Source organism: Rhizophagus irregularis, chromosome 10 (assembly GCF_026210795.1).
Source record: "Rhizophagus irregularis chromosome 10, complete sequence".
Classification (NCBI taxonomy): domain Eukaryota; kingdom Fungi; phylum Glomeromycota; class Glomeromycetes; order Glomerales; family Glomeraceae; genus Rhizophagus; species Rhizophagus irregularis.
Genome location: NC_089438.1, coordinates 4,216,767 through 4,226,940, shown reverse-complemented (window position 1 = coordinate 4,226,940; position 10,174 = coordinate 4,216,767). Strand labels below are relative to the sequence as shown.

The 10,174-nt window shown below is 31.3% G+C and overlaps 2 protein-coding genes across 2 annotated transcripts; both read right to left on the bottom strand.

Moving 5' to 3' along the window:
• Window positions 1-250: 250 nt before the first annotated feature.
• On the bottom strand, window positions 251-673 carry OCT59_002381 (uncharacterized protein; the record flags this gene model as incomplete). Its single annotated transcript, XM_066144461.1, has 2 exons — window positions 251-352; window positions 485-673. 2 exons carry the CDS (start codon window positions 671-673, stop codon window positions 251-253), a joined length of 291 nt encoding a protein of 96 aa, XP_065995622.1.
• A 7,569-nt stretch (window positions 674-8,242) lies between these two features.
• OCT59_002380 (uncharacterized protein) lies at window positions 8,243-9,748 on the bottom strand (the record flags this gene model as incomplete). Its single annotated transcript, XM_066144460.1, has 8 exons — window positions 8,243-8,415; window positions 8,483-8,656; window positions 8,728-8,905; window positions 8,981-9,174; window positions 9,256-9,355; window positions 9,433-9,539; window positions 9,617-9,651; window positions 9,741-9,748. 8 exons carry the CDS (start codon window positions 9,746-9,748, stop codon window positions 8,243-8,245), a joined length of 969 nt encoding a protein of 322 aa, XP_065995621.1.
• Window positions 9,749-10,174: the final 426 nt, after the last annotated feature.

Here is a 10,174-nt window from a genome sequence, read left to right as displayed (position 1 = left end):
TACAATTTCCACATGAACTTGAACAAATATTGTACAAAAATTGGATGATTTTTTTTCATAGGGCAACATGTTACGAAAATTACAGTGACTACTTCGCAACAAATCGATAAATACTAGTTAATAGTTACCTGCCAACGTTGCGATTGGAATATTCTCCCGAAGCATTTCATCATCTGAAACGTTCTTCAAACCATAGTACTGTATATCTTTCTCTAAACTGTCCAAATAGTACCGATAGAACAGCTCAACATCAATTAATACGGCATTCTTTTCCTTGTTTTTCTTTAAAGTCATCAAACCGTATGCGAACTTCGTTAATTAAAACACCACTTTCATCTGTTTTCTTTGTGAACTAAAAGAGACCACACGTCAATAAGTATATATGTGGAATGACAATTCTCCTATCTCGTGTAATCATAATACATAACATCATAGAAAAATTATCGAGATCACGATTCTCATCATCGTTCATCATTTTGATTACCAAATAACTATGCCCTTTAGAACTTTCGAAAAAACGAGCAGGCATATCAGAACTCACCGGTTCATTTTGTTTATCTCTCTGGATTGATTTATTTTGTAGATTAATCATCTCGGTGGTCAATAAGAGTGTTGCGTCATTCATTACAATTACTATTACTCCATGCTTTCTCCTATAGCCGGAAGTGTACATCCCTATTTCTTTACTGAAAAAATAAACTTCATTCCTACTGTTGTCCACTAATAATCAATTCCGCAATCATTATCCCGTTATTTCCTGTTGTCTACCAATAATCAATTCCGCAGTCAATATCACGTTATTCCCTGTCGACCACTTATATCCTTTCCGCAGCTAGGTTCACATGATACTCTAAACTGACCGTGGGCTTCGCCCAGCCAAGCACCCCATTCGACCGATCGACAAAGGTTCTAACCTTGCATTTCATGTCTCAAGTGTCTAGGTTATATCCTTCGTAGTCCGCCCATGGTTTTGACCCATGTCCGTGATATACTTTGACTTGTCATGCTGTGTCATAGAAACAAATGTCCATACGCTGACAAAATAGGTTAATTATGAGAAAATGCAAACATTTATGTCCATGATATTTGTGATAATCTTTGTCAAGCACAGACATTTATGTCCGTGATATTTATGATAATCTTTGTCAAGCACAGACATTTATGTCCGTGATATTTATGATAATCTTTGTCAAGCACAGACATTTATGTCCGTGATATTTATGATAATCTTTGTCAAGCAACAGACATTTATGTCCGTGATATTTGTCATGCTTATCCTTTGTCTTATGATAACCTTTGTCAAGCACAGACATTTATGTCCGTGATATTTGTTATGCTTTACCCTTTGTCTTATGATAACCTTTGTCAAGCAAAGACATTTATATCCGTGATATTTGTGATAATCTTTGTCAAGCACAGACATTTATGTCCGTGATATTTATCATGTTTATCCTTTGTCTTATGATAACCTTTGTCAAGCACGGACATTTATGTCTAAGGTTGCTTGCCGAAACCTGTTTGGCCTAATGCCGAAAGGTGAAACCTCTTATATAGTGCCGAAACGCCGAAACGCCGAAACTGCGAAACCTGTCAAAATTGCGAAACTGCCGAAACATGCCGAAACCTCTATAATAGGTTTCTCCGTAGTTTCGGCATAGTTGATCATAAGATTTGCATATAGTTACGCCAAGTTACACCAATTAATAATATAATTTAGATGATCAAATAATCTACAGATAAAAGATTAAACTTCAATATTTTACCGTCGTCTTAGTTCTTCTAAGCTTTATCTAGTGTTAGAATTTTCATTTCTAACTCCCATATTAATATTATGATATTACACGTTTTTACAGTTTTTTTTTAAGGGGCTTATATTCATTAAAGGAAAATGCGTAACATGCATTTAATAAACCCAATTCCGTCATCTCCTTTAACACTGAACTAAAGTTTCTTTTACTTTCTTCCGTTTTCTTAATAATAATATTAATAATAAACTGTTTCAAATGACTGATCACATAGAAGATTCACCCATTAAAATGAAAAATAGAGGAGGTCGGCCACCTAATAGCATTTGGGAAGATATTAATAAAGGAGAAGCTGTTGGTTCTGGCAAATTTGCCGCCTCCTGCAAGTACTGTAAGAATACATGGTCACGCGGTGAAGTTTCAAAGCTCGAAGAGCATCTTTCAAACCATTGTCCAGATGCGCCAGCAGCAGTTGTTAGAAGGTATATGACTAAAGTAATGGAACGGCAAGATAAGTCCAAGTCATCCAAAAAAAGAAAATACTCTGAAGGTCAAAGTAACATGGATGATTACCATGATTCAACAGAGCTTAACGAACAAAGATGTACACGAATTAATCGTGCATTAGTTAAATTTTTTATTGCGTGCGGAATTGCGTTTAGAGTAGTGGAACATCCCTTTTTCATCAATTTTATAAAAGAGCTTAATGCCGGGTACAATACACCAACAAGGGAAGTATTAGTAAATCAACTACTTGAACGTGAATTAGCTCAAGTGAACTTCAAAGTTAATTCTGAGCTTGAAAAGGAAACGAATTTAACGTTAGGTTTGTTAAATTAAATAGGCTATCATACGTCATTTTTATTTAATCTTACTTACTATATAATATTAATTTATAATTTAGCCTTTGATGGTTGGACGTCTGGTACACATCGTTCAATTTGGAACTTCATTGTAATGACTCCGTCGCGTAAAGAATATCTTTATCAACTTTCTGATTTGTCTGAAAATTCGCACACTGCAGAATATCTAGTTACGGTAATTGAAAAGGTTATAGAAGGTATTGGAGAAGATCGAATATGTGCTGTAGTTTCCGATAATGCGGCCAATGTTCGTAATGCACGAAAAATTATACATGAGAATCATCCAAAGATTGAGAATGTGCGATGCGTTGCACATTCTATCAATTTAATTGCATGCGACATCGTCAAGGAGAAGTTTGGGGAACGTTTATTAAAACGTGTTAATATTTTGACAACCTTTTTTAGAAGTTCTCATCAGGCTAATGCAAAACTTGCTCAAATAATTAAAGAAAAAGGAATTAGTGGAGGAGGATTAAAATTATATTGCAAGACACGCTGGACTACTGCTAGTGAATCCGTAAATTCAGTAATAAATTTGGAATCAGCACTAGAAGAAATGGCCAGCGATCACGATAAAGTGCTAACAAATGATAAAATAAAACCGATTATTCAATCGAGAAATTTTTTTTCAAATTTACGAGTTCTTGGATTTGTTCTGGATCCTCTAAGAAAAGCGGTACTTTCATTAGAATCGAGAAGAGCTACACTTGCAGATTGTTTCCTGAGCTTGGCAAGACTTGCAGCTACATTAAAAAAGTTACCCAAATCATTAAATCCTGCATTCCGAAGTCATTGTATCAAAGTAATAAATGAAAGATTTGATGAATTCGATGATGATAAGTATATTACTTGTTTTTTTATGGATCCCAGATTTAGAAACGCGCCACTTAAAAAATGCGCCCTCATGAGAATTATCAAATGTGCAGCTTCAATCGGGAAAAATTTAGGTTTCGACCGTTACGAAGCTGAAACTTTATGTGATCAAATACAGAAATATATTAATGAGCAAGAGCCATTTGACCTAGATATCGGTTTTGCTAAAGATAATCCCGTGAATTGGTGGAAATATATTAATACCGAACCAGAACCAGATGTCCTGCCAAGAATTGCAAGTTATCTATTTGCAATATGTCCTAACTCAGCAACTTGCGAACGTGGATTTTCGACTTTAGGATGGCTATTTCATAAACGTCGCTTAAATCTTAATGTGGATAAACTAGAATCCATGTGCAAATTAATTTTGTATTGGAAATCCAATTCAAAAACTGAACTTGGATTTTATGGAATTGATCAAAAAAAGAATACTCGTCTTAGTGATGATGAGATCAATATACGTATTGCAGAAGCTTTTGCAGAAGATGACGATGAGGAATATAATGAGGAGCAAGCTTCTACTCAGAGATTAACTACAAGCGGCGAAACAATACCCGAAGACAATTGCCGTGTAGTAATCGAAAGTCTATGGATTGATCAATTTGTTAATTTATCGCATGATTCAATTACTAGTGAAATCGGCGATATTCCAAGAGATATATTGGATGATTCAGATGAAAATAATGCGGAAGATGATGAAGTTGATGATAGTGGTAATAACAAGAGACCCGGAGAAGGTGACTATGATTATGATATAGATGATGTATTAGGTATGGATGACGGTGATAATAATGACGATAATTATGATGATAATGAGGAATAATAATAATGAGAAATAATTACAATAGTTAATCCAATGAGAATTAATTCTAATATCATGTGATTTAAATAATGATACTATTTAGGAAATAAATGATGTAATTATGCAGGGCAAAATATTCGCGATCAAAGTCCAGTTAACATATAATTATGCAGGCAATGCAGGCAATTGTAATTTTATATTATATTTTAAAACATTGCAATTTAATTAAGGAATAAGGATAAGCATATTATATTTTAAAAATAGTGCAATTTAATTAAGGAATAAGGATAAGCATATTATATTTTAAAAATAGTGCAATTTAATTAAGGAATAAGGATAAGCATATTATATTAGAATCAATAAGTTTTAAGGACTTCGTTAATTAAATTTATTACATTAGATCAATAAATTTTAAGAACTGCGTTACAAAAAAAAATTTAGAACTGCGTTAATTAAATTTATTACATTAGAATCAAAACTGTGTTTATTTTGTTACAAATACTTTAATTATGTAGAATGTTATTATGTTCATCAGTTCATGTTTTAAACATTATAACGAATTTTAAAATTATTATAAATATTATGAAATTTGAATTTTTTTTTCGCAATTCAAAACCAAATTGTATTTTAATTTTCAAATTGTATTTAATTTTCAAATTTCAAGTTACGAAAAAATCATAAAAATAAAAAATGGCAGCATTAGTACCTTTTGTCCCACCGCCACCACCAGTATTCCAATGGACGATTAACGCAGCTAGGCAATTAATCGCGGAGCGGAGAAACTTACATCAGCAATTCGAAAGAATTGCAAACCGTCATCATGTAAATGCATGGACAATAATAGCAAATAGGGTGTTCGTTGCAACGGGATTTGCAGCGACACCCAGGCAATGCCAAACAAAATGGAATGCCCTCAAACGAGGTTATGAAAACCTCAGTAGGATAATAAATAATAATGATGACGACATTCCTATTATAAGCCCAAATAGTTTCGATAGAGCGTGTTTTGCTGATATGAACGATGAATTCTGGTTACAAACCGGTAATTATTATTAATTATTATTTTAAATTAATTTTATTTAGGCAATTCATTCAATTCATTAATATTTTTATTGGATTTTAGATCTGTTTAGACGAGAGTATCGACGGCAGCATGCTGCGCATGATCGACGTCGATATGAATATAGATTGCGAAGGGAAAGAAGAAGGTCGCGATCTAGGTCTCGATCAAGAAGTAGATCAAGAAGTAGAGATAGAAGACGAGATAGAAGTAGAGATAGAAGACGAGATAGAAGTAGAGATAGAAGACGGGACAGAAGTAGAGATAGAAGAAGAGGTAGAAGCAGGTCCCCACATAGAAGATAAAGATATTATTAAATTTTAATTTTTATTATATTTTTAATCGTGTATTTTATTAGTTTAATATTAAATATTATAAAATAAATATTTACATACAAAAAATCATATTGTCTTTAATCTTTATTCTTATAAATTGTTTAAATGCCGAAACTCTAATTAAATCATATAGAAAGTATTGCCGAAACGCCGAAACAGTTTCGGCAAGTTACGGCAGTTTCGCGATTTTGATAGGTTTCGCAGTTTCGGCATTTCTTGATGATTTCGCGAAACTAGTTTCGGCAGTTTCGCGTACGCCATTCTGCCGAAACCCTCTAGTTTCGGCAAGCAACCTTATTTATGTCTGTGATATTTGTCATGCTTATCCTTTGTCTTATGATAACCTTTGTCAAGCACAGACATTTATGTCCATGATATTTGTCATGCTTATCCTTTGTCTTATGATAACCTTTGTCAAGCACGGACATTTATGTCCGTGATATTTGTCATGCTTATCCTTTGTCTTATGATAACCTTTGTCAAGCACGGACATTTATGTCCGTGATATTTGTTATGCTTATCCTTTGTCTTATGATAACCTTTGTCAAGCACGGACATTTATGTCCGTGATATTTGTCATGCTTATCCTTTGTCTTATGATAACTTTTGTCAAGCACGGACATTTATGTCCGTGATATTTGTCATGCTTATCCTTTGTCTTATGATAACCTTTGTCAAGCAAAGACATTTATATCCGTGATATTTGTCATGCTTATCCTTTGTCTTATGATAACCTTTGTCAAGTACAGACATTTATGTTCGTGATATTTGTTATGCTTTACCCTTTGTCTTATGATAACCTTTGTCAAGCACGGACATTTATGTCCGTGATATTTGTTATGCTTATCCTTTGTCTTATGATAACCTTTGTCAAGCAAAGACATTTATATCCGTGATATTTGTCATGCTTATCCTTTGTCTTATGATAACCTTTGTCAAGCACAGACATTTATGTCCGTGATATTTATCATGCTTATCCTTTGTCTTATGATAACCTTTGTCAAGCACAGACATTTATGTCCGTGATATTTGTTATGCTTTACCCTTTGTCTTATGATAACCTTTGTCAAGCACGGACATTTATGTCCGTGATATTTGTCATGCTTATTCTTTGTCTTATGATAACCTTTGTCAAGCAAAGACATTTATATCCGTGATATTTGTCATGCTTATCCTTTGTCTTATGATAACCTTTGTCAAGCACAGACATTTATGTCCGTGATATTTGTCATGCTTATCCTTTGTCTTATGATAACCTTTGTCAAGCACAGACATTTATGTCCGTGATATTTGTCATGCTTATCCTTTGTCTTATGATAACCTTTGTCAAGTACGGACATTTATGTCCGTGATATTTGTCATGCTTATCCTTTGTCTTATTATAACCTTTGTCAAGCACGGACATTTATGTCCGTGATATTTGTCATGCTTATCCTTTGTCTTATGATAACCTTTGTCAAGCACGGACATTTATGTCCGTAATATTTGTTACACTTACCCTTTGTCTTATGATAACCTTTAAGATTAGCTATAAATAACCGTTATAACATTGTTCATTATACTTATTGTCAGTTTCTCCATAACCCATTTATAATGTTCTTTATTAAATTTAGATATTTAATAATATTTGTCAACTACAGTCAGACCTATGTACCGATATCCTATGTACCGATAATTGCCTGTACCGATAAATTTTCTATGTCCCGTTTCACAATTAATAAAAAAATCTCATTGTACCGATATTATATATGGTTTCACGATCATATACCGATACTTTTCTTTGCCCCTTTATAATTAATACATAGTAAGATGTACCGATACTTTATGTTACACTGGTATTAATTCGGGTCAACACTATGAATTTGGCCGGAGTTAACATAAAGGTTCCATCCAAATCACATGACATTTAATATATTAGCTATCCAGAGTTTACATAATGCTGGCAAGAATTGGATTTTGGCCCGCATTATGATTCACTGATGACGGTTATGTAACGATAATTTGATATACCGATATATTTTCCCAAAACAACAGTATCAGTACATAGAGGTCCGACTGTAGTTTTTTGGGCATAAATACAAATATTTATAATATTGTATATAACATTTCTTGTTAATTAGTTTATAAGGATCCGTACAAAATCCTGGCGGATCAAAATACGAAATCCTGACAAATGGCCTGCATTATGTAGAATTATACAGAGTCATGTGATGTGTTTGACCAGCATTAGGGTTCGAGATTTTGTACCAGACCCAGTTTGTAATATTTATATATAACATTTTTTATTAATTATGTTTATGATATTTAAAGGTGATGTCAGTGACTTTCTTATTCAGTTTATAAGTAATATTCCCAGTTTGCATTGGCCGTATATCTGGAAGCTTATATTTTACATTATAAGCCTATTTATTGTTACTGTAAATTATAATCATTATTAGTATAATATCCTTTGGAAAGTTGTAAATAATTGTATCATTTTAATAAATTGAGTTTTATATTGCTTCCATTTTATTACATTATATAAATAAAACATTTAAAGCAAATATTATTAGTTTATTGCCAAATTATTGAAATCCAAATTTAATATTATCAAGTGATTCTAATACTTTAGATCGTTCATCACTTTTGAGATTCGCATAATCTTTGAACTCAACATCTGATGGCCATCCTACAATCTTATACAAGATTTGTTCTTTCCAATTTTTATATGGAATTATTCCTCCTTGCACATCCTCATCTATATAGTTTAATTAAATCTTTTATTAATAATATCAGAATCATCATATTTACTTTATTAAACATACCAAATTTTTTTCTTAGGATTGCCCTAACTTTATCCCTTGTTTCTCTACTATTTGGCTTTGCATAATTTATATAATTTAACAAAGTTGGTGTTGATTCAGGGTTAGTAGGATTCATGATATTTTCCAATGCATTATTACTAGTTCCAGTGATAGATTTAATTACTCCATCTTTTTCTTATAAATCAAAAAACAAATTTAAGTAAATATAAAATTAAAATGATTAAAAAAAAAAAATAGATATTCACCTTGTTTTTTCAAAATAGAAAAACAATGAAACGGAATAATTGCTTCATTTAAAATATTATATGAGTGATAAAACTCTTCACCGATACTTGATCCAAACCAGTGACTTCTTAATTCGCTATTATTAGATACTGTAATAGCAATAAACTCCATACCACATGTAACTTGTAATAATCGGAACTTATAATTAAATTAATCAGTAAATTATTAAATATTTTAATCAAAATGTTAAAACAAAAACAAAAAGTTAAATACCATTTTTCTCATTTCTTGAATTGCTTTATCCAATTTTGTTTTTCTTGCTTTTGCATTAATTATATAAGATTCATTATCTTTTAAATTGTTAAGTTTTTTTGCCTCATTTTCAAAGTGAATGCAATCATCATCATTTAATTCTTTCCATGAACTTGCACACATTTGTTGTGCACCTGAATCCAATATTTGCATACCTAAGTAAGATTAAGAATTTAGTATTTAAATTTCCAATAAATTTAAAATCATAATTTATACTTTTATAATTAATATCATACTTTTTCCTACATTTTCCCACCAATTATTTTGCCAAACATTAAATCCACTAATTTTTCTTGGCTTTTTAATTGCTGGTGCCCGGTAATCTTTCATAATATCCTATATAGAAATAAATTTAATTAAAGTATGTTTAAATTTAGATCTTGATTTTTATCAAATATAAACATGAATTTAACCTTTATAAAATGAGATTGTAAGTTAAGTTCGCTTGCTAATAATTCAATTTCTGTATCATGTTTCTCTTGTAATAACTGGATTTTTTCAAACACTTCTGGACTTAAATCTAAAATAAATAATCAAAATACTAGATAAATATTTAAAGCATTAAAATTAATTATGCAAATTATTTATCAACACTACCTGCTACTTTAAAATTATCATTATTGTCACTGTCACTACAGTATATACAGTTTTCAATATAAAGATATAATTTGTTAACTCATAAAAAAATACAATGGTGAACATTCTTTTCATGTAATTGTACCTATCCATATTGTGAATAATTTTGCAATATATGGAATATTTAGAAATAATTGCTCCTGGTTTTTTAAGAAAAAAATCGAGATCCCATCAGTAAGTCGGATCTATGCTAATAGCACAGATTAACGCCAAATCACATGATCCTGTGAAGAAATATATTATTTTATTTATTAAAAATGTGAGTCACAATATTTAAAATAAAGGATTATTATAATTACTGGACAAAAATCGGATAATGTTGTCTTGCAATAGTCCTGTAATCGTCTTGTAATCATAATCACTTAGTAATCACAATATACCGAAAACTGCTAATAATTAAACGTTTACAATATGAGAATTGTTTAATATTAATCTAAAAATCTAAAAAAGAAAAAGTTGTTAACATTGTTTCATGTTAGTTTCATAACGCTATTCCACCATAATTTAGTATCTTTTTTT